At 36.8% G+C, this 25,007-nt stretch overlaps 1 protein-coding gene and 1 pseudogene across 2 annotated transcripts; one reads left to right on the top strand and one right to left on the bottom strand.

The window, feature by feature from the left end:
* Positions 1-213: 213 nt before the first annotated feature.
* On the bottom strand, positions 214-10,510 carry LOC122043675 (annotated as a pseudogene).
* A 6,654-nt stretch (positions 10,511-17,164) lies between these two features.
* LOC122041134 (protein RETARDED ROOT GROWTH-LIKE-like) lies at positions 17,165-22,967 on the top strand. 2 transcript variants are annotated; one of them, XM_042600734.1, is made up of 8 exons: positions 17,165-17,645; positions 17,755-17,869; positions 18,866-19,028; positions 19,940-20,088; positions 20,171-20,322; positions 21,948-22,062; positions 22,559-22,618; positions 22,706-22,967. In XM_042600734.1, exons 1-7 carry the CDS (start codon positions 17,218-17,220, stop codon positions 22,601-22,603), a joined length of 1,167 nt encoding a protein of 388 aa, XP_042456668.1. In that variant the 5' UTR covers positions 17,165-17,217; the 3' UTR covers positions 22,604-22,618; positions 22,706-22,967. The 2 variants fall into 2 exon arrangements, with proteins under 2 accessions (XP_042456668.1, XP_042456667.1); XM_042600733.1 differs by having other exon boundaries at positions 22,142-22,618.
* The last annotated feature ends 2,040 nt before the right edge of the window (positions 22,968-25,007 follow it).

The following is a 25,007-nucleotide window of genomic DNA, read 5'->3' as shown; positions in this document are numbered from 1 at the left end:
CATTATGGCAACCATGAGTTTGTGAAGGTACCTATAAGGCCTAATTTTACAACTCGACCCACTCATATTCATCATGCCTTATTGCCCTAATTCATAATATTCAGCATTAATAAAAATGCATTTCTACGAGAAGATCTCGCATTGGTTAGGGATATCTTATTGCTGATAGATACAACCTAAGGCAAATGAAATTTGCAGCCGAAGATGTAGATATGCAGAATCATAAATTGCAAGGTTAATGAAGAATACATTTCATCATCCATATCCAAAATGGCAAAATGATCATGGAACAAATAGAAACAGGATTGGAATTACGCAGCAGCACCTTGCTCTTCGAGCTTCTTGGCATAGGCCTTGAGGACGAGGACGACATCTCTAGCGGGGGACTGATAAGGGAGATCGAGGGTTTCTTGATTGCGCCCAGGATCTTGGCATAGATCTCCGCGCGGCTGAGCATTGTCTCAAGGGACTTGAACTCGCCTAGCGCCAAGAACTTGCCCTCGAAAACGGCGTCGGTGAAGTCGTTCTTCTCGAGCTTGCACTCCCACTGGAAGGTGCGGTAGGGTTTGATGTCTTCCGGTATCCCTTCGGAGTGGACGAACAGCCATGCGTTCATGCCCTGGAGGCAGGGAGCGATGGCGGCCCAGGGGGTGCCCTTCAACGGACTTGCTTATGAGTGTGTTCTTGGAGACGATGAGTCGGGAGGTGTGGGGAAGGGCGGTGCAGAAGTCCGATCCTTGACAGTGAGCATCGAATAAAAGTAAAGGTTAATAGGTGGAAGATAGCTGATATTTTATTCTCATATTGATAGTTTTAATATGAGTTTTTGATTTATATTGACATGTATTGAAAATGTGAATAAATATATGAGAATAGATTCTCTCATGTGGCTTGTCTGACTGCTCAATACTTAGTCGTGATGGAGGAGGTAGATGTAACACCCCGCCCCTCCTGTTAAGGTCACGGGGGTTACTTTACCATACTTACTTACTTATTACAGCGGAAGTCTTATTCGTAACATTTTAAAACCTTTTCATGACTTTAAAATTCACCATGACTAATCATCTAATCACATAAACCACATAGCATACTTAATATTGTTTTCGAGTCATGATACTCAACACGAAGTAAAATGTCATCAAGTTATAAAGTAAATGACATAAAACTAGGCATAATTCTTATTTAGTGGAAGCAGGTATTTTCTTTATCCTTAGCCAGATCACTGCTATACATGTCCTTCTAGCCCCTCCTGATGCTCCCTTAGTTCATCCATCCCTTGTCCTTATCTGTAGTACAAGAAAGTAAGCTGTGAGCACTCATGGCTCAGTAAGTTCCTTTCCTACTCACAAAAACCGTATAGCATATTAAAACACAAGTCATATCACATGTAGATAATTTCTGTTGGAGCAATCCCAATGGTCCGCGGGACCATGTGTTTTGGTGTTTGGGCAAAGGGTTTAAGTTAGGTTTACCCTTGTTATTTGATATGTGTACTTGAGTTGTGCAGGACTGCAGGTGACACATATGACTCAGGTTGACGGCTTCGGGTCCGGTGAAGGATGGAGCATCCGAGGGACCGTGGACAAGGCAGCGAGGACAAGGGCCGAGGGAAGCGACTTCGAGGCATACGCGAAGGATGGCATTGGGGACAAGCCGCGGGCTTGGATGCATCCGAGGGACGAGAGCCAAAGGAAGTAAGCTTGAAGGCAAGAGGTCAAGGCTGCAAAAGAAGAGTCAAGTGAGTCGTGAGGGTACAAGTGCATGAGAGATTGTACTCGGAGTAAAATCTTAGTTTTATGGTTTCACTGTAGCGGCACTGTAGCAGTTACTGTAGCGTACTGTAGCAGTCGACTGGTGTATGGACCAGTCGACTGATGCACTGTAGCAGAGAGCCGTTGGGCTGGCACCAGTCGACTGGTGCAAGGACCAGTCGACTGGTAACGGGCAAATCAGGTTCTGATTTGTTCCAAGCTCTATAAGAAGGAGCTTGGTATGGCCGGCCAAGGCGACGAAATTAGACTTGGTTAAAGCCTAATTAGTAGTCACAAGAGTTCTCAAGTGCTTGTGTAATCCAAGAGGTCTTGGTGTGTTTGTGGTGAGGTTTCTCCACCCACAAGGAGCGACTTGAGATAGCCGGAGTTTGCCGGGGGCTAATCCACCGACGGATAGGGATCGTCCACCTCAAGGACAAGCCGTGGAGTAGGAGCCCTAATCTCCGAACCACGTTAAACGAACGTGTTAGCGGTTTGCTTGCTCTTTCTTATAGTGTTTAGCTTTCTACTTGTTTGTATTAGTTTGTATTTCTGTTGCGCACTAACAAGTGTAGGGTGAAAGCGAGTATTTGGGGGTGCCGTCTATCCAACCCCCCTTCAAGCCGGCCACCGATCCTCCAACAAGTGGTATCAGAGCGAGGACGCTCTCCGTTGGACTAACCGCCAAGAAAGCATAAGATGGCCGGGTTTATTGTCCCTCCAAAATTTGAAGGAGGAAGCCTTAGGGACATCACCTTTTGGATGGTGAAGATGAAGAGCTTCCTCGACACGGATTGGGACACAATGATGGTCGTCGAAGAACCATTTGAAGCCCCAAGAGACAAGAAAGGAAAGAAGCTCCGAACACGACATTGGACGGAGGAGCAAACCTCACGATCGGAGGCAAACTCAAAGGTAATAGCAATTTTAATTGATTTATTGCCTCCTAATGTGATAAATGGTGTAGGTGAGTATAAGAACGCCCATGATTTGTGGAGCAAAGTGAAGAAATTTCCATGGGAGGAATTTTTGTCTACACAAGAAGAAGAAGAAAAATCCGAAGAAAGTGATGAAGTGGTCCAAGAGGAGAAGAAGGACCAATCGGATGTGGAGCCCAAGGAGTTGAGCTTAGTAGCTCAAGAAGAGGAGGAGAAGGAAGATGAAGCATCATCAACATCCTCAAGGGTTGAAGAAGAATCCAAGACGAATGAAGAAGAGGTCTTGGAGGTCAACCTAGTGAGCACCTCTACCGAAGCAAAATCAAAAGCTCACATTGTGTGCTTCGGGTGCAATGAAAGGGGACACTACAAAAGTAGATGTCCTATGGGTAAGAAAGAGGTATCTCCTAAACTCATTCAAGTTAATTTAAACACTAACAAGGGTTGTAGGAGTGAAGAAGCCCAAAGGAGGAGATTGCGCATCATATGCTTCACGTGTGGAGAGAAGGGCCACTACCACACCAAATGCCCCCAAAAGGGAGAAATTAAGAAGCTAGCGCATCTAAAGAAATGGGAGAAGAAGGAGAGAAGCAAGTGTCAAGGGGGAGCTTCAAGGGTAAGGGAGGTATATCCTAACTTGAAGTTTAATTCAAATTTAAACTCCTCCATGCATGTTAGAAATAATTTTTATTATTTACCCATACAAAATTTTGGATTTAAATATCATGATAGGAATAGGGTTAATGTAGATCATAACCCTAGGAGGCCAATTCATGAAAAACCTAGGAATGGTAGACCTAAGGAGGCCCAAGGCATTAATCCTAAGAAGGGGAGACACATGCCTAAAAAGGGTAGGTCTAGGAATGTCCAAGGTGGACATGTTGACTCTAGGGTTAGGAACCTAGAAAGGGAGAATCAAGCTTTGAAGGCAAAGCTTGATGGTTTAGAGAAATTCCTTAAGAGATTCACTATTGGATCTAAGGGATTAAGTATGGTGTTGGGTAGTCAAAAATCCAAAAATGATAGATCGGGTTTGGGATACCGATCTAGTGTCTCCAAGGCCAAAAGGAGATCATATGCTAGGGTGGCAAATGATCATGGCAAGGGAGAGTCCTCCAAGGCTAAGGGAAAGTCTTATGCTAGGGTTGCATATGACTATGGTAAGGAAAAGCCATTTAATGGTAAGAAGAAATTAACCAAGGACAAGGTGTCCAAGGTTAAGAAAGTTACGTTTGTAGGCCAAGTGTCACCGGGGGTGGACCGATGTGGCCTAGCCATTGTGGATGAGTCACCTAGGGAGGTGGCTAAGGCTAAGAGCTCTAGGGGGAGCTCCAAGAGTCAATTTGGGACCCATGGCCAATGGATCTCAGGTGGATTCTACTTGGGGGTCTAGAGGAGCCATGGAGTGTGCCAAGTGGTTTAGAGACGGACTTGAGTCTCAAACCTAGGGATTTGGCACACATGGTTTGTGTTTCATGCAAGAAATATGACATTTGGGATCATATAGCGTGATAATTGGTTTTGGATGTATAGATTCCATGTAAACCAATGCTAGGGATGCATTGTGGGTTGGTATGGGCAAATACATCAAAAGGAAGCCAAAACTAGGACTTTAGGTCAAGGTTCAATTGAACCATTTAGCTAGTTTTGGATTTTGTGTCAATCTTGGGATTGGTGATAGATATATTTTGTAATATATTTTTCCCAAGTAGACAAGGGTACAATAGACCTCTCCACAAAATTTGGGAATTTTTGGGGGTCTAGGGAATTTCTGGTGCATTTCTGAAGTTGACCTGAAAAGACTAATTTTTTCAGAAATAGGGTACCAGTCGACTGGTACAGATACCAGTCGACTGGTAACAGCATTTTTGAGCACAGAATGTCTCTGTAAGCTCATTTTTATGGGGCCAGTCGACTGGTGCCAAGACCAGTCGACTGGTAACAGTAGATTTCGACCACAGAATGCTTCTGTAAGGTTCTGTCGAAAGGGGCAGTCGACTGGCACTTGGGGCAGTCGACTGATACCAGCCTGTTCTTGACCATGTCAACTCGTTTAGATGTATGGGATCCAAGGGGGATTAATACATGAGTTTAGGGTCAGTTTGGATGATAAGTTTTCAACAATTGGGATATTGTTGGAGAACTTTTTGGATGTTAGGCAAAGGGGGAGAACTAAGGATTAGTTGGGAAAACCTTTGGTGCCTTTGTGTAGGGGGAGCCTTGGGATAGGTTCTTAAAAAGCCTTGTGATAAAATCCTAGCTCAATGGGGAGCTTAGGTGTAGGGGGGAGCCTCGTGATAGGTTCCAATGCTTGGTGCATTGTTTCGGCGGTTGCCAAGTGTATAGCCTTGGCAACGTAAGTCCATTCGGCGGTGTAAGTCCAAGTGTGTAGCCTTGGCATCGTAAGTCCATTTGTTTTAGCATATTGTTTTGCTATATGTTTTCCCTAACTTAAACGTATTGCCAAACACCAAAAGGGGGGAGATTGTTGGAGCAATCCCAATGGTCCGCGGGACCATGTGTTTTGGTGTTTGGGCAAAGGGTTTAAGTTAGGTTTACCCTTGTTATTTGATATGTGTACTTGAGTTGTGCAGGACTGCAGGTGACACATATGACTCAGGTTGACGGCTTCGGGTCCGGTGAAGGATGGAGCATCCAAGGGACCGTGGACAAGGCAGCGAGGACAAGGGCCAAGGGAAGCGACTTCGAGGCATACGCGAAGGATGGCATTGGGGACAAGCCGCGGGCTTGGATGCATCCGAGGGACGAGAGCCAAAGGAAGTAAGCTTGAAGGCAAGAGGTCAAGGCTGCAAAAGAAGAGTCAAGTGAGTCGTGAGGGTACAAGTGCATGAGAGATTGTACTCGGAGTAAAATCCTAGTTTTAGGGTTTCACTGTAGCGGCACTGTAGCAGTTACTGTAGCATACTGTAGCAGGAGTGCCGTTGGGCTGGCACCAGTCGAATGGTGCATGGACCAGTCGACTGGTAACGGGCAAATCAGCAAGGTTGATTTATCCAAGCTCTATAAGAAGGAGCTTGGTATGGCCGGCCAAGGCGACGAAATTAGACTTGGTTAAAGCCTAATTAGTAGTCACAAGAGTTCTCAAGTGCTTGTGTAATCCAAGAGGTCTTGGTGTGTTTGTGGTGAGGTTTCTCCACCCACAAGGAGCGACTTGAGATAGCCGGAGTTTGCCGGGGGCTAATCCACCGACGGATAAGGATCGTCCACCTCAAGGACAAGCCGTGGAGTAGGAGCCCTAATCTCCGAACCACGTTAAACGAACGTGTTAGCGGTTTGCTTGCTCTTTCTTATAGTGTTTAGCTTTCTACTTGTTTGTATTAGTTTGTATTTCCGTTGCGTACTAACAAGTGTAGGGTGAAAGCGAGTATTTGGGGGTGCCGTCTATCCAACCCCCCTTCAAGCCGGCCACCGATCCTCCAACAATTTCTTCATATCATGTAGCATATCATGGCATAATCACAACATAATCATCATGCATGTCATAAGCATCATCATAAACATGATGGCATAAACATAAGGTATCATGGCATAGCATAACATAAACATCATACATGTCATAAGCATCATCATAACCATCATGGCATAAACATAAGGTATCATGGCATAGCATAACATAAACATCATACATGTCATAAGTATCATCATAACCATCATGGCATAAACATAAGGTATCATGGCATAGCATAACATGATCATCAAATGCACCTTGACATATCATAACGTTATCATAAATATCATGGCATAATCATAAGGTATATGCAAGGTGTATTCTTAAACATGCATTATGAAAACATATGCAACATGTCTTTTGAAAACTATTAACGTACATACTTAAACATAATCTCAACATAAGAGGGGATCCCGGCTTGTATCACGTACATAAATGCGCGCGTCCTAGTAGGTCCAAGGTAGCAAGTCTTGAACCCTACAAGGCATACATATACTAGGCCCGTTTCTTAGTCCATCGACCTATGGGCACTTAGGAGCTCATCCCTAACGAGGCCCGTTTCTTAGTCCATCGACCCCGGGGCGCTTATGGAGCCCACCCTTGGTACAAGCCTTAAAAGTAAAATAGCATGTCATATCTACATAGTCCATATCACTCATGTCATATTCATGTCATGAAGAGTGCTCTTGATCCCACTTATAGGGAAGCAGCTCTTTAGGCATAGCTTAAAGCATGTATATTTGAGCACACGGTATATCATGAACTTGAGCACACAGCATATCATGATCACATGCATAATTAAGCACACAACCTATCATGAATTTGAGCACACAGCATATCATGAATTTGAGCACATAGCATATCATGAGTTTAGGCACATAGCATATCATGAATTTGAGCACATAGCATATCATGAGTTTAAGCACATAGCATATCATGAATTTGAGCACACAGCATATCATGAAGTTAAGCACATAGCATATCATGAAATTGAGCACACAGCATATCATGAACTTAAGCATATAGCATATCATGAAATTAAGCACACAACATATCATGAAATTAAGCTCATAGCATATCATGAATAGGATCTAACATAAACAAATAAACATCACAGAATGTCATACTCTTATCATATCATAAAGCATTGCATGTGAAGTTCATGGAAAGAACATAATTAGGTCTCTAACCTTAGTAACAAGTGGTGACCGAAACATGTAGAGATGGCTTAGGTTAGCAAGCAACAAAAGAGCATGTGAACCCTAAACATTTAACATTTCTTAGAACATAAGGAACATCTTAAGCATGTTTGGTATAGGTTCCAAGCTTTCTAGGTTCTTTTTCATATCATGGCCGAAACTCATTAAGCCTCATTTTGGGTTATAAGCAACATACAAGCATGAAAAACCCTAACAATGGTCACATCATATTTCATAAGAACAACTTGAGCATGTTTGATTTTGGTTCCAAGTTCTCTAAGCCTTTAACCCTAACATGGCCGAAACCCTAGCAACATGTTTCTAGGTTACAAGTAACATGAAAATGTTGAACTTCATACCAATATCTCAGTACATATCATGAGAAGCACCATAAGTACTCTTAGTCTAAGTTTCAAGCTTCTCAAGCCCTTTAACCTAATGTGGCCGAACCTTGTTAAGCATGGGGATTAGGTTTCTAGTGGCATAAGAGCATGAAGACCATAAGAACTTTCTTAGTATTCATTACAAGGAATAACATGGACCACTTAGTTTAGAATTTAAGCATCCTAGGTCTTAAAAGCAAGTGTGGCCGAGAGTTATAGAGCAAGAATTCAAGTTTCTATGCAACAAGCAACATGAGAATATCAATTTATTTCATATCTTTTCATCAAGAAGGTCATGAGTATCTTAGACTTGATTTAAACTTTCCTAGGGCTCAAGCCTCAACATGGTCGAATCATCATATGCATAAAAATATAGTTCAACTTAACATAAGATCATGACATAACATATTAGCTTCATATCTTGTCTTATGAGAATCATAGCATGCTTAGGTTTGAGTTTTAAGCCCTTCTAGGCCCTCAACTCTATCATGGCCGAATGTTCATGAAGATGGAAATCAAGTTCAAATCAACATACAAGTGGAAAGAAAACATTAATAACACCTTTTACCCTAAGGTACATATCATAAGGACAAGAGAGCATGCTTGATTTAGGTTTAAAGCTCTCCTAGTTCTTTTGTTCTTGCTTGGCCAAAAATCTAAGTTCATAAACTTATGTTCTAACCAAACATTCTAGCATGAAAGTATTAGTTTAGTCCCTTTACTATAAGATACATATCATAACAAACATCATGAACATACCTAGTTGGTTTTTCAAAGTTCTTTAAACCTTTCTTTTTTTTTATTTTGGCCGAAACCCTCATGAAACAAACATAGGTTTTTAAGCAATATATTTACATGACAATCATTTAGCTATTGTACCACAGGTGAGGGGAACTTACATCCTTTCGCTTGTGGTTTTTCTTAAGGAGAAAAATATCCTAGGAGCCAAGGAAGGAGATAGCTTCTTCTTCTTGTACCTCTTCTTGTTTTCCTTGCTTGAAAAGGATAGGTCTTGTAGGTGTCCTCTCTAGATTTACTTTTCTTAAAGAGGAACTGAGCTTAGTGTTCGGATCAAGGAGATGGGGGAGTCCTTGGTCTCGGTGGAGAAAGGAAAAAAAGGAGGAAGAAGGAGAAAATGAGAGATTTCCTTTCTCATTTTCCATTTATTCACCATGAGGGGAATTTATGCCTTCATTAATTCCCTCTCTTAACTCTCCCATGTCTCCTCTCTTGATTCTCACGAAAATGAGAAGAGGGAAAGGTGAGGAAGGCAACTTGCCTTCTTCTTGTTCCTTCTCTTAACCAAGAGGAAGAAGAGGTAAGAAATTTGGTTTTCTCTTGCTCTTTGCTTTATTTTTATTCTCTCCTTTAAATACCATTTTTATTCCTTCCTATCCATATGTTACTCATTATCCTAGTGGTGATTATGTCATTAGTCTTCCTCCATTATTTGTGGGAGGTTCAAGGTTCAATCTTTGGCCTCCACCTCTTACCATTTATTTTTATTTTGTTTCTTAGTCTTCTTTTTCTCTTATTCTTTCTATTTATTTCCATGCTCTAATGAAAATAATACTCATGTACTTATAAAAATTCATGGGTGTTACAGTAGAGTCGGTGGGTAGGGCTGTAAATGAATCAAGCGTTCGTAAATAAGTTTGGTGTTTGGCTTGGTAAGAGTTTATATATGTTCATTCAATATACATTAGATTAATTAAACAAACAAGCTTGAACAGCTCGTTAAGCTAAACAAACAAACTTGAACACATATGTGTTCAGCTCGTTAACGTTCGTAAACAACGTTCGTGAATAATATTCGTGAACAACGTTCGTGAACAATGTTCACGAACAATATTTATTAATAAAATTCTTTCCAATATGCTAAATAAACAATAAAATAAAATAAAAAAAAAATAAAATTATCAATCTTAATAACCAATCAAACAATTAAAAGTTTCAAACAATCAAACAAGCTTGAATTGAGAGCTTGATGACATCTAAACGAACCAAGCTCAAGCCAAGCTCGAATCAAGCTCAAGTCAAGTTTGAATTGAAAGCTTGATAACATCTAAACGAACCAAGCTCAAGCTAAGCTCGAACCAAGCTCAAGCCAAGCTTGAATTGAGAGCTTGATAACATTTAAATGAACCAAGCTCAAGCCAAGTTTCAAACAAGCTCACGCTCATAAAAAATAAACCAAGTCAAGCTTGAACACTCATTTTAAAAGCTTGGTTCATTTTAAGCTCGGCTCGGCTCGATTATCTTATCAAACAAGTTTGAACACCCAAAGATCGACTCGACTCAACTTATTTACAGCCCTATCGACGAGGCCGGAAGGAAAGAGAGAAGGGACTGGCGAGAGGCTTAAGGGCAAGCGATTGGGCATGAGAGCCTAGAGGCGCGCGGCTTGGAAATGGGAGAGACTTCGAAAAGCGTGAAGGAAGCAGAAGTCCTATCGGGCGAGATCACAGGGATCGGGTGTCCAGGCTCAGTCACGGTGCAGGTTCATTGTTTGCAGGAGAGAGGTGGTCCGACAAATCAACAGCCTATAGAACAGTAGTTATCTTTATTCTGTCTAAATATAAAATTAAAGGGCCCAGGTTTTTTCCCCACCTCAAATCACAATATTCGGCTTCATTCGGAGCTTGCTTTGAATTCTACTACCATCGATGGCGTGGCGGAGGTGGTCTTCTCTTTCTCTAAAAGCTCCTATTGCTTCCGCTTCTTGCTTCCTTTTATCTTTATCAACTGAACTACTGGCGCAAGAGCACATTGATCTTGCACTTGCGTTCTAGAGATGGATCTCGGCTTGGGGTGACTCGTAGCGCAGATTCCTCTCCACCTCGTTGCTCCAAGAACGATTCTCAGTTATCGGATAACCGAAAGAATAATAAAGGTCTAATTTCTCATCTTAAATCAAGCTTTTCCCTTTTTATTGCTCTTTTGATGGGTTTAAAAGACTGGAATGAAGGGAGATCCGTTGCCTTCAATTCAAATTTGAAAAAGCACCTTTGTTTAAATTGAGCATAGAACGATTTAGGCTACGTTTGGTTGAGAGTAATATAATTTAACTTGTAATGTAATCAAATTTGTAATGTAATGTAATGTAATCTTGATTACATTACTACGTTTGGTAATGTAATGTATGTAATCTTTGATTACAAATGTGATTACATTCTTTTGTTTGGTGTCCATTATTTTTATAAGGAATGTAATTCATATTATTATAAAATGACAAAAATATCCTGTGACCTCTATCGGCGGTCGCCACACCTCGGCCGGAGTTTGCGGTAGCCATCGACAACCAGCTGCCGCCGCCACCGTCGGTCGCCGCAGCAGGCCACCGTCTTCGACGACCGGTGGCGGGCGGCAGTCGACAACAGACTAGGGGTATATTCGGCATTTAAACTTTGATGAAACAATGACCTCGTAATATAATCGGATTACATAGCATTTGCTTTGTAATCCAGATTACAAATCTTCACTAGCTTTTGTAATCCAGATTACATTACATTACAAGTTTTAAATCAAACCAAACAAAATAATCGACTTTATAATGTAATCTGGATTATATTACAAGGTAAATTATAGGCTACCAAACGTAACCTTAGAGAATTGAAATTGGCCATGAGGTGTGCTGAGTTAGAGATGTTATAAATGAGCTCTGCATGATTGCATCAAGTTAGATTTGATGCTATTGGAGAAATTACTTATTATTTAGCATGAACTGATTTAATTGGTTACTCCACTATCATGCAATTACTTTTTTCTTATATTCATTACCTTTTCAAAGAATGCAACTGATCATATATATATATGCATTTAATTTATTTCTTTTGTTTCTTCATTGTTGAAAAATAATATTGGACGTATTGCCAAATAATATTAAGAGTATAGAGCCAATTACTACGTGTTTCATTTAGCAAAATAACAAGCATATATAAATACTAGTTTGATCTCTTTTTTTTTTTTAATCCCTGGGGTCATGGTGTCATGGTAAGACATCCAGGTTGTCCCCCAGACATCCACGGTTCAAATCCCAACTATGACATATTTGTAAAAAAATTTTCTCCAAATGGAGGGCGTAATCAAAAGATGTTGAGCTTCTAGGCTGATCGTACGTGTGAAAAATTTCTATGGAACCGGATCGATCACCCAGAGATAGTCAATGAGACTAATATTTGTTTAATTTGATCTCATTTTTATCCTGCCACTAAGTCAAAAGAGAATTAATAATAATTAGATGCATGTAGATTTAGGGATATCTATTCGTGTGCTCTAATTCTTTCACCCATTGGTATTTGCATTGACCAAGAACTTTAGCTAGGTAGCCAAGATGAAATTCCCTTCTTTATATGACTTGAGTTCCATTGGCTAGGGTTTGAGGTGATTATGTTAGATAGGTGAGGGAACATTTTGATAAAATTAATTAATTAATTATATGTACACCCTACAATTCTCATCTACATATCTCATCTCTTAAATTCTCATGCTTTCAATCCTTCAACTCATGCCATTGGATGTTGTTCCCCTTTGTAGTTCAGTCATGACAATTGGAATCTAGTTGACTGAATCAAATTGTTGTCATTACTTAAATGTATAATTTATGAATAAAAGTAATAGATTTGTAGTATAAATGGTTGACTTAGGCCACTCTAACTAGTGGACTTGACTAGGTCATTGTTTAAGTTGACATGTAGTTCCACCAATTGACCCATCAGTTGGACAATCGAACCAGTAATGGGGAATTTATCTGGTTTAACTTCCATTTAAATTTTACAAGTATGGCTATTTTAGCAGTTATACTCTTCAAGTTAGATTTATACTGAATTTGCTACTTTGGATTACCAGTTTATGCTGCTGCTAATTCTTTGAGCCTCCATGTAAATTTAGTGATACTAGCAACTTCTCAAGTTAGCTTACACAATTACTCTGCCACAAGAATCTTACCGTATATTTTGTTTGCATTAATCTGAAAGAATTCAGTATTCAGTTTGGATGTTCAGCCTGCCAGTTAGATTAGGTGTAGCTCTGCTGCACACCTTTGTGGGGAACTTGGCTGATGAATTGTGTGAATTTTGTGGATTGGGAACACTCTGAACTCATAGGAGAATGGGAAGGATGGTCTGTCAAGACTGAGTTGTCTTTGTGCTGAACTCAAGGTCGAGGCCAAAGTGGATTTTCTTGAACTCAGATCTTAAGTTGGAGTAAGAGGATTCATCATCTTAGTTAACTAGTTGTTAGAAGTTAGAACATCACCCCAAAAGGTAAGGATACACATGCCACTTTCTTTTTTTGCCACAAAGCAATCTGAGTTAAGTGTTTTTATCCAAGTTTGCACCATATTTAGGAGATATCAGAATAGACCAAACAGGTATTTATGCCATGCATAACCTGTGGTTCTTCATTAATGGCTATGTTATATTGTTTAAACCAATGCATTCATTTTTTCAGCTCATTCGAACGAGTTCAGTTATCTAAATTTAAATGGGATGGTACAAAATGAAAAGGGTTAGTGGCATGGTAAGGTTGTTTACATGCAATTCAAGTCAACTGTACAATGGTTCAAGTAACTAACATTTTGATGTTTCAAAGTTCAAAAACCATACAAAGTTCAAGTGGTGATACTCTGAATAGTCAACACTCATTCGACATGCTTTAACATGTTAGAACTCATTTAATAGTCTTCATCAGTTGCAATTCAACAAATAACTAACATCTGCGGATGTAACTTCTTTCATATTGTAAACAGGTGAGAGACCGTCTACAGATTGGGACAAGGCATGGTCAAGATTTAGGAAGCAGGGAAAGAAAGCCATGTTCTCAGAGTTCAACCCCAACAAGTACGTGAGCTGGAATCCGAGGCGTTCTCATTATCCATTGTCAGAAGAAGTAGATCCCATAAAACGAATTGAGAGATCTAACCTCAAGCTATGGACCAGTCCAAAGTTCACTCTGGTAGGAGCAACCGCACTCGTCTTGATGCTTCTCATCTACACACTTTTAGCCTCATTTAAGTGATCTCTCTTCGACCCTTATTACAAAGAACTTAAAGGCCTAACCTCATGTTATGCACAAGTATCATACATTGCAATGCAGCATGAGAGGTTGGCCAGCAGAATATGGTAGTTTGAAGCTTGTAAATTGTCCATCTAAGGGCATCAGTTTCTTCTCTAAATTTGTTGATGAATATGGTGTGCTCTTTGTTTTTGGATTCCAGAGGTTTATGAGCACTCTCAAGTTATATTTATGATTTTTTTGATCATTGTAGTGCCAACAAGTATAACTAATTTAGGTCGAAAAATCAAAAGGGCGCATTCAGTTTCTTTATTATTAAAAAGGTGAGTTTTTTTTTTGAAAAACATTAAAATAGAGTCTATTTTAAAATAATTTTTATCATAGTATTATTATAGTAGTTTTGTTCAAAATTATAATAAATGTATACTACTTTTATCCAAAACGTATAACAATTTGATCAACTTATTTGTAGCTATTTTGACTAAAGCTAGTCATGTCTAGCGATTATGATCGAATTTATTTTTTTTTTTCAAATTTTGATCGATAATATATACCTATAGCTCCTATACTAACATTATGTTGTGTAAGATATTAGGAGCAAAAAACTTTAAAATAATATGAAATTATATATTTTAGTATTATTAAAAGTATTTAATTAATAATTTTTTAGTATTATTAAAAATCATAAGGTTAATGAATTTTATTGTGTTACCTTTAAAATTTTGATTATTTTTTTAAATAATTTATAAATGTTGGGTTTTTCGGGCCGCGAAAATCACTTTTTCGCGTCGCAGAAATCCCGAAACTCCCTAGCCAACGGATCCGTGCGAAGAGTATAGAACAAAAATTTTACATGTACGAATTTACTAACTAGATCTACACTTAGATCTACATGTTTAGAAGGTTACCCTTGATGCGTGCCATTTTCGAATCCCGCTCGTCCAAGGAAGTGTCAGATCTCAAGATTGTCAACGTAGACAATCCTCTAGAAGTATCCACACGAACAAGATGTGTTCTCTAACACACAATGATGGAGAAGAGAACACCACAAGTGTACTAGCACTTCTTGATGCTCTCGGATGGGATTGGAAGAAGAAGAAAAGAAAAGAAGAGAACACACTCCTCTAAAAAAAACTCTATGTGACTTTCACTAACCTTTCTTCTTGGATTAGACTCACTCTCCTTTCTTCTTCCTTGCTTGAAACCCACGACCAAGAGAAGAGAGGGAGCAAAAAGAGAGCTTGAGGAAGAAGATGATGTAAATGTGAGTGAATGAAAAATTCATTCTCATTCAAAACCAAAAGGGTAACCCCTATTCTCATTAAATGTGGCCATTAAAGAGAATAGATTTATAACCCCCATGAGGTGGCACACTTTGATGATGTGGCACATCATCATTAGTCCTCCTAATGCCAAATCACTAATGATGTGGCAAATAGTCAAGTCAAACTTGACTCTTCCTCTTCCTCTCAAGTCAAGTCAAACTTGACTTAATCTCTCTCATGGTTGATCTAATCCAACCATTTAATTCAAGTCAATTTAATATAATGAATCTAATTCATTTAATTAAATTGATTCAATAAGTCATAATCTAAATTAGACTCATTGAACACATGAATCAACTTGAGTCCAACTCAATTAGCCCAATTAGGATTACTCTTAATTCAATTTGATTCATCACATGAATCTAATCCTCTTGGTTCATCATATGAACCTAATCTCCATCCACTTGTTATTTGTGTGTGACCCAATAGGTTCTTATAACGTTGGCAATGCCCCTAAACCCATTTAAGACCATAAGTAATGAGCGGTATCTAGCAATACATCATTACTACCCAAGTTACAAGAATGTTGAGATCCAACATCACCTTGTGACTACTAATTGTGACTCCTCACAATATATGACAAGTGTCCTTCTATCCTAGACATCTAGATTGATTAATATGAGGCATAGACCGTGTCATCCTCTAATCAATCTAAATCTTGAACTCCAAGTAGACTCACTTAATCAAATGAGTTCAATATCTCATATTGACTCATTTGGGCATAGTCATGCACTTCGTGGTCTCACTCTATCAAGAATATCGATGTCTCTCCCGCCATATAGGAGGGGATAGATCTCATCTACATCACTCACATCCCTCTGCATAATTTGTTACATACCCAGTAATCGCCTTTATAGTCCACCCAGTTATGGGTGACATTTAACGAAACCAAAGTACATAACTCCTTATGTAGGGAACCATGGTGACTTCAGGTCTAAGGACTAGTAGTCATACTAATAGCCACATGAGAAAGTATATGGCACTCATATAACGATCCATGATACTTTCTCATGGCGGGTCATTCAGTATACATTCTCTAATGTATACCCATGTGTCAACTTGATATCTCTATATCCATGACTTGTGAGATCAAGTCATCGAGTTGACCTACATGCTAGTCTTATTGTATTAACATTGTCCCTGAATGTTAATACTCGACTAGGAATGATTAAGAGTAGTGTTCCCTATATCATCTTACTATCGGTTCAACTAACCGATTAATATAAGTGAGAACCTTCTACTCAAGGACGCTATTATACTTAGTTTATTTGGCACCAATACAAGTAAGTATAATAACAAAAAACAAATGCCTTTTATTTATATAGAATATGATACAATAAGTCCATAATACAATCATCAAATGATTAGCTCTAGGGCTCTAGCTAACAATAAAGTCCTAGATATTTTTCAATAAACTTTAAATCCTTTAAACTTAGATGGGGTAAAATTGATCCAAAGGAGATAAATCATAATATCAACTTATAATCAATAGTTAGAATAAGAGGAGTTTATTCTCAGTGATTTCGTCAAAAATTAATCCCTATCTTATTAAAATAAATATGTCATCCTTTAATTAATTATTTATGTGATTATTTTAAGTTCATATGAAAAGATATGATTTGAGTCTAATTTTTCTAGTCTACAATCTTTCATCCTTTTTAATTCTTTCCATATTTACATCTCATATCGGAATTGAATTAAAATTGACTATGATCTTCTCTTGATCCATTTTCTCATTTAGATTATAATTTTAAATTAAGTTAGGCGATCCGAGGGCACTGAGAGTGGACGAACATATGGTGTCGAGTAGGGAGCAGCCCACCCAAGGCATATGATTTAATTAAAATTATAATTTAGATGTAAAGATGAACTCAAAGAATAATTATAATTAATTTTGATTAGATTATCGATTATCGATTGTTATCGTGTAAATTACGGAAGGGACGCGCAAAGAATTAGAAATTGCAGCATATGCACTCATGATTTTTGCTATTAAAATTATTTTATGATGTAATAATTTTGATTAAAATTATTCTAATAATTTTAAAATAATAATAATAATAATAATAATACCACTCACAGCGCTCCTTATTATTCGTCAAAACCAAGCCGGCCGCTCTTCTGATGTAACGCCGCCATGGCGATTTGGGAGTTCGCCGCTTTCGCCAGGCGTCTCAGAACTCTACTCTCTTACTCCGCTTCTCCTCCTCCTGCTTTCCCCTACTTCCCTCCTCCCTACGGAGTCCTCCGCCGCAGTTCCTCCCGAATCCCAATCGCCTTCCTTCTCCCTGGTCGTGGCCTGTCCGCTGCCGCCTCATTCCTTCTCGTCCAGCCCCGCGGTTCCACTTTCCTCTTCCTTTCCACAGTTTCGACTTATGTAGGCGATCCCTTCTCGCGGCACTATTCCTCCACCCCTCCCGACCGCGAGGTCGAGTCGCGGGAGGATAAGCAGGCCCCTATCCCTTGCACCGTCCACGATGAGGAGCAGGGCAACCGCCTCTCGCAGGCCCAGCAGGAGAAGAAGAGCCGTTTTATCCCTGTCAAGGCTTATTTCCTTTGCACTAGGTGCGAGATTCGCTTCCATCTCTTGCGTTCACATAGGGTTGCAATTTTTACGCGTTTTGTTTTTTTAAAAAATTGATTTCGTTGGTGGTGGTGTTGAATCGAATTGCAGTATTGATTTGAGGAGCTTGCAGGCCCAGAACGCGTTCAATGTCGTCTCTCCTCCAACCTCTCGCGCCACCAATTACATTGTATTTAGATACTATGATGTCAAGGACGATCCTCAGGTAAATTACTCTTTTTGTTGTTTTTTTTTTCTTTTATAAATTTTTTTCATTCTGCTTGAAACTCATTAATCAAGCTCTTGTTTGACATGATTAAACTGTTATGCCAAAAACTTCTTTATGATCCCATTTCTTGGTAGATGACTACTTAGTAAGGGAAATGTATACTTAACGTTGAGACCCTTGCTTCAGCTAAATGCAGCAAGGCGTGTTAATTGTCCTTTGTAATTATATTTAATTGGGAGGTCCAGTTATTAGTATTCAATGTAGTTGACATTCAGATCGTGTATTGCCTCTCTACTGTTAAATACTAACATTCATAGTTCTCCTCAGTGTGTGATTTGGATGGATGGTGTAGGGTGATTCCCATCTATTTAAACTTCTTAATAACTGTTTAGAAGAGTTATAAAAATGACTGAAAGCAAATAAGCAATTCCTTATTATTTTTTTTGCCATTGTTTATTCCTTCTCTATATAAAAGTAACTCGGTCTCTCATTGAAGAAAGTTAAATACAGAATGTTATCCATTCAAACTGTTGGAATACATACAAAATCATGGCATCATGTTTCCTTTCTTCTATTTTGTTTGCCAACGAATCAGGTTAACAGTTTGAAGGTTGTAAAATTATTGATGGCATTCAAAACATTTGGATTTGTCAAAGGTTCCCAATGTGGAAAATATGTGCATCCCATTTATCTGTAGGCTTTTAACATTTTGAAATTTCATTATTAGATTGATCTTGATGAGAATTAGATTCTCGAATTTCCATTAGAACCAGTAAATTGTAGGATCATGAGTAGAATGTGAAACCTAGATTTCAAGGACATACATGTATCTGTTAACTGAGCTACTGCATTATGTATGCACTGTAACTGCAGCTGTTATTAGCTACTTTTAGGCGCATTGACCATAATTGAACTTCATGAACTTTTTTATTATTGAAATGTTAATCCGCTGCTTGGGTTCATGAAATCTAAATCTCCTCTTTAATGTAACAGGTTATGGTCACTGGTTTTCCAAGTGAAGGTTCTTGCCATTATATGGTAGTGTTTCATTATGGTTCAGTTGTGTTGTTTAATGTTTCTGATCATGAAGTTGATGGGTATCTGAAGATTGTTGAAAAACATGCTTCTGGTTTGCTTCCAGAAATGAGAAAGGATGGTAAGTGTTAAAAAGTTGCTTATTAGCTTCCTTTCTAAGGGCAAAAACACCACTTATGCATTGTTTTCTTCATACGTTGGAATCAGAATACCTTCCGTAAATGCATATATCTTATGCATGACATGCGGCAGAACTAGTGGTGTGCCTCAGTATGGTTGAAAAATCAGGTTATAGGTCACTGTCAGAAAATATTAAAACTGGACTGACATGTAAATCGTACTTTTGTCCATCATATGCCCTCATTTTTACTACTAAATTTACTTTTAAATCACAATATATTATAAATTGTTTTAAATTAGAATGTGACCAGAATCTCTGAGTTCAAAATAAATATGCACAGTGTGAGTACATGTAAAAGAAAATCTAACTTTGATTTATCAACTTTCATTGGTTCAACTTTGGCAATGTGAAGACAAAGAACTCTCGGAAATCAAGACTAGAAAGATGTGCTGTATATTCTACCTCCTTTTTCAAGAAGTATGCATGGAATATGTGTTATAAATTTAGTAGATTCCCTATATATTCTTGGAGCTATTAGTGTAAAATTGTCTTGGTTTTTCTTCATTGTCTTTAATTGACTTGGTGCACTAATTTTAGTCATTTTTTTAAAGCATTCTAATTTGTCCTATAAAGCATCATTTTATTCAGAATTGATACTCCCAGATAAAAGGAATAACAGTCTCATGGTAGTTATGGTATAGCTCTAAATTTGAGCATCTTTCTAGTTTTCTATTGCTTCTGTATTTGCATTGATTCAAAATTCTCTCCTTCACATGAATCTTGTTTTCTTCAACTAAGGTAAGGTTATAGACATGCCCTCTTTTTTTTTTTACTATATTTATTGTTGAAGTTGAAGAAAGCAATGCTTTTCAACTTATTATTGTTTTTTTTTTAAATTTTTGATGCTCCAGATTTTGCAATAGTTGAGAAACCAACTCTTGAAAATTGGATGCAAGGGGGACTTGATTATATAGTGCTGAAGACTTTGAACATGGATGGCATCCGAATCATAGGAAGAGTTCTTAGCCAAAGTATTGCTTTAGATCACTACATTCATCAAGTATGTTGCAGGATATTAATCAGGATCGCAAATGCATTGATCTTCTACTCTGATGGAAAATTTATACCCTCATCTTTGTTAGGTTGATGGAATGGTGGCAGAGTTTGCAGAAATCAATCGTAGTTTGGAAAAGACTGGAATATCTACTATGAAACGGAAACAACTTTTTCAGTTGGTGTGGAAATCAAATTCAAATTTGACTGCTGTTATTCTCAAACTTGGGCTTTTTGAGAGGTAATGTTTGTGCTTCCAATCATCAATTCATCTGTTGTTCATTAATGTAGTTTTGGCAGTAATCCATCTATAACTAGATCCGACCTGGGTCCAAGTCTAAACCGGGCCTGTAACTGGCCCATCTAGACAGGCCGATTAAGGGTTGGCCCCCGACAAACCGACGGTTCAACATTAAATTAAAAAAATAATTTTTTAAATTTAATTTAGATTTTTTTAATCATAGTTTTTATTTGATAATATTTATAATATTTTAGTGATATTAATGGTGTGGTTGAATATTAATTAACCTATTCTAGCATTCTATTAAAGCTAACCTGTTAACTTATTTGTCTTGATTTTTTGATGTCGAATTATTCTACATTTCTATTAAAGCTAATTTTACAACTTATTTGCTATGAATTCTTTAATGTGGGATTTTTCTACCTTTCTAGTGAAGCTAATTTTACAACTTATTTGCTGGTGGGACTATTCTACCTTTAACTCATTAAATTTATTAATCCCATTTAACTCTCTTAATTGATCATTAGTCGTATTTTATTATTTTATTAATTCAATGTTGAGTTTACAAAAACTATTTGACTTCTATATATCCAATAATAAATTTATCAAGGAATATAATTTATTTAATAATTAAATTATATATATATATATATATATATATAGTGAAGACTATCTTCGAATACATAAAATTAATTAAAAGAAATAATTTATATGATATATATGTCTCATCATACTAAAATATAATAATATTAATGTTAAATAAAATATTATTAGTTTCAAAAGTTAATATCAAATTCTTCTGGATCTATTTAGACTTTCGGCTTTTGGGGAGCTCTAGTAGCCATAAAAAGAATAAAAGAAATGTAACTTTCACAGGACGAAATAGAAATAGAAAGTTTTAATACTGAAATAATTATTGAAGCCCATGGCTTTAATTTTCTTATACTCTAAGGAGATACATAACTTAAATATGTGTAAGCCTTTTTGTATTTTATTTTATTTTTTATATATAAAGTTATAATTTTTTTAAAAAATAATAATAATCTTAAACTATCGTGAACCGTGAACCAAATTGTAACCAATGGTTCTGAATCGTGAACTGTAACCATCTTGGACGATTAAGATTAAGGGTCAATTTTTCAGAAACCATCGAATTGGCAGTTCTCAACCATGTGGTCAGGTTTATCTATAACTATCTAGATCTCTGGTATTTCTATCTAGTGGTGTTTCCTTCTTATCTTAATATGTGTTCCGTTCTTTCTTTGAATTTTAAATTTCGTTTGTGGAATCATAGGTTCTCGTTGATATGTGGTCAGTTTTATTTCCTGGAATTGTTAACAGAGTCCGTAGCTTAATTGCAGAATTTCATCCACAGAATCCTGTGCTATGGTTTTGCTTAATTTTAATATCTTCTGTTATATATCGGACTTGCATTTGCTACTCCAGTTTGTAAGTGAAATATTTTTAATTAATGCTTTGTTAAGTGCTTGAGAATATGCAGGACCTCTCTGGACGATCACTGATCAATCTTGGCTGTGCCTTATCTAATAGTTTCACGCTGATTAACTATTTACATCGACCCTAAAACTCTTTTTTATGGACTTGTGCTATTCTCATGTCTGCAGTTCAGATATTGCTTGGAGGAATGCTAACTATGCACAAGTGTGGGAGTATCTTCGGGACGAATATGAGCTATCTCAGAGATTTGAAAATCTTAATTTTAAGCTGAAGTTTGTAGAGGTAAATCTCTCATGCCTTTATCATACTGCCAATTCTTTTATTTATTCCGTCCCGTGTTAATCATTTGCTTCTCGAGCAGCATAACATTAGTATCATCCAAGAAATCCTTCAGAATCGCACATTCGTTTTGTTGGAGTGGTTGATCATCTTTTTGATTGCTGTGGATATCGTTCTCTCTTACCTTTTACATTGAACGAAAGTATCATTGCTTCTGCAACCTGGCCAGGGTCCAAACTAGTCAATCAAACTGTTCAGTCGCCATGGTTGAACTTGCAGGCTTAATAACTCATTTGTCAGAGTTCCAAAAAAAAACATATAAGATCAACTTTGAGGCTCTGGATAATTGTTTTTCTCTTGCAAATTTTGCATGCGAAGTTTTGGCAAGTGATTAGAAGGGAAAGGGAAAATGCACATATTCTTTTGCAGTCGTTAGCATGGATTGCTACTGGTTAATTACCTTATGTATTCGATTAAATTGTGCAATCAAAATTTTCAGTATAGAGAAGATAGAGAAATTATTACTTGGTGTTGCTGGCCTTAAGGTTGGGTTGTGGAAGTAAGTTTTATGCTGATCCTCTATACATTATTTAAGGTTTTATATTTTGATGACATTATAATTGGCATTGTATTCGTAATTTGATAGCATCACTGATAAAGCCCCCACGGATTGACGTATATGGCTACCTCATTCTTTTGCATGCGCTAGCGAAGTCTCCTGTGTGATTTATTCTGCCAGGAAACCTGGAATCATCCTGGGGAACTTAAGTTTCATCTTTTGTTACAGATAGATAGCATCACTTATAAAATTTATGCATAGGCAATGTGACATGTCTATAGTTGACAATGTAATTATGGTGGTTAGGGATGCCTAAAATAATTAATGGAATGGAACTAATTCAAAATTTTATTTAAGTTTATTTGGAAGTTTATTTTTTTTAAAAAAAATATCAATTATTTCAATTAAATTGGTTCGTTTCAATTTTAAATCTTAAAAATTGATAAAATCAATTAAATTATTATTTTTATTAAATAATAGAAAATATTATAATTTTACTAAATTGATTAATTTTTTTTTTTTATAAATTTTCGTTTTTTTTAAATATGGTTAATTTGATTAGCAATTGAATTAATTAATTTTATATTGGTCATGACAAAATTTGATGGGTTCGATTTATCAAAAAAATAATTTAATTCAGTTTAAATTAGGTTAGTTTGATTCTAACTAATGCTCAATTCTACTTGTATATATTCAACCATTTGTACTTAAGCCAATCTTATAATTAAAGTCTTCTGCTTCTAGTTGATTTGTAATTAATAGGTTCCCTAATTAAGCCAATCCAAAAATAATGAATGAATGATATCTATTATTTTTCTTTAATTATATATGAAATTGGTTCCCTAATTTATTTTTTGATAATTTAATTATTTAATTTTGTGTACAGACTAATCCCGAACTTTATTCTCTCACTTGTTGGAGTAAAAATTAATATCGTTCCTCCTAAACGATCTAGTATCGGTTAAAAATTAATTTTAAAATATATTGGAATAGATATGCATATAAATATTAACTATGTCAATCCATGGTCTAGTGGGGTGTGCTTAATTAATCATAAATTTGATTATGAAAATATATAAATCTTAAATAATATAAAGGGTTTAAAATAGAATTTTGAAATCCAGATTCTTAATTCATAAACTTTAAAAATATCATAAATCTTTCAAAGAATATTCAACAAGTTTGATTTGCAGTATTATTCAAATATAAAATTCTAATTAACTTTAAGCTGTACAAGCTCTCTTTTTTTTATAGAAATAAAAATATAAAATTTTGATTTTTTTTTAACAGTCAAACCCTGAAGATACATTATTTTAATAAAAATCAAACTAGGACTTTTTATACTGAATTTTCCAAAACTTTCTTTTCCAAAAAACTGTGTGCAATACGAAGGAGAATGGAACTGCATAGGTAGTTTTTCGTATTCCTTAAAATGCATATCCCACCATTTATGAAATCGCATAGCCTTTCTAATTATTCTCCGGTTTTATGAGCAATCAAATGTATCACCTGATAAATTGAGTTTATCTATTTCTAAATTTACTATTCTCAATTTGTAATCTATGTATTATCCATCAGTCTGACTTTTCATAATGCATCAATCGACCACTAGGACCATTACACAACCACAACTTTCAAAGTGTTTTAAAATTATATTAATTCCAAAATCTTACGGTTCTTTATCGAGAGTATTAAATTTATGTTTGAGGAGATGAGTATATTTAAAATGCAATAAGAAATATAATGAATTTAATCTAAAGTACTTCTGAGATATTTAAAGTCATCAAAGAATTTTGGCTAAAATTTATTGAACATCAGTGTAAAAAATCTTGTGAGCTAGTCTTATTCATCTTCTTGAACTATATATAGGAATACACGTGTTATTAGGTTACAATCAAGATGATTATTTATATTTTAATAATAAAAGATTATACAGAGATTATTTCCATAATCTAATAAGATGATTATTTACATTCTAATAATAAAATATTATGTAAAGATTATTTCCATAATCTAACACACACCCTAGTCGAAGTGGGAGGTTGTCATACGTTGAGGTTGTCTTGAAAATCATCAAAGAGTATGCACGGAAGTCCTTTATTGAAGATGTCGACAATTTGATAACAGGATAGAACATGAAGAACACGAACCTGTCCACGGGCAACTTTCTCATGTATAAAGTGGATATCCATTTCAATATGTTTAGTGCGTTGATGTTGAGTGGGATTACCTGAGAGATAGATCGCACTAACATTATTACAATAAACCAATGTGGCCTTATGGAGCAGACAATATAGTTCCAAGAGAAGGTTTCGGATCTAACAATATTCGAAGATAACATTAGCTACCCCTCTATACTCGGCTTCAGCACTAGACTGAGATAAAGTAG

This window comes from Zingiber officinale, chromosome 2A (genome assembly GCF_018446385.1).
Source record: "Zingiber officinale cultivar Zhangliang chromosome 2A, Zo_v1.1, whole genome shotgun sequence".
NCBI classification, from domain to species: Eukaryota; Viridiplantae; Streptophyta; class Magnoliopsida; order Zingiberales; family Zingiberaceae; genus Zingiber; species Zingiber officinale.
The sequence above is the reverse complement of the archived record's forward strand: the minus strand, read 5'-3'. Positions and strand labels throughout refer to the sequence as shown.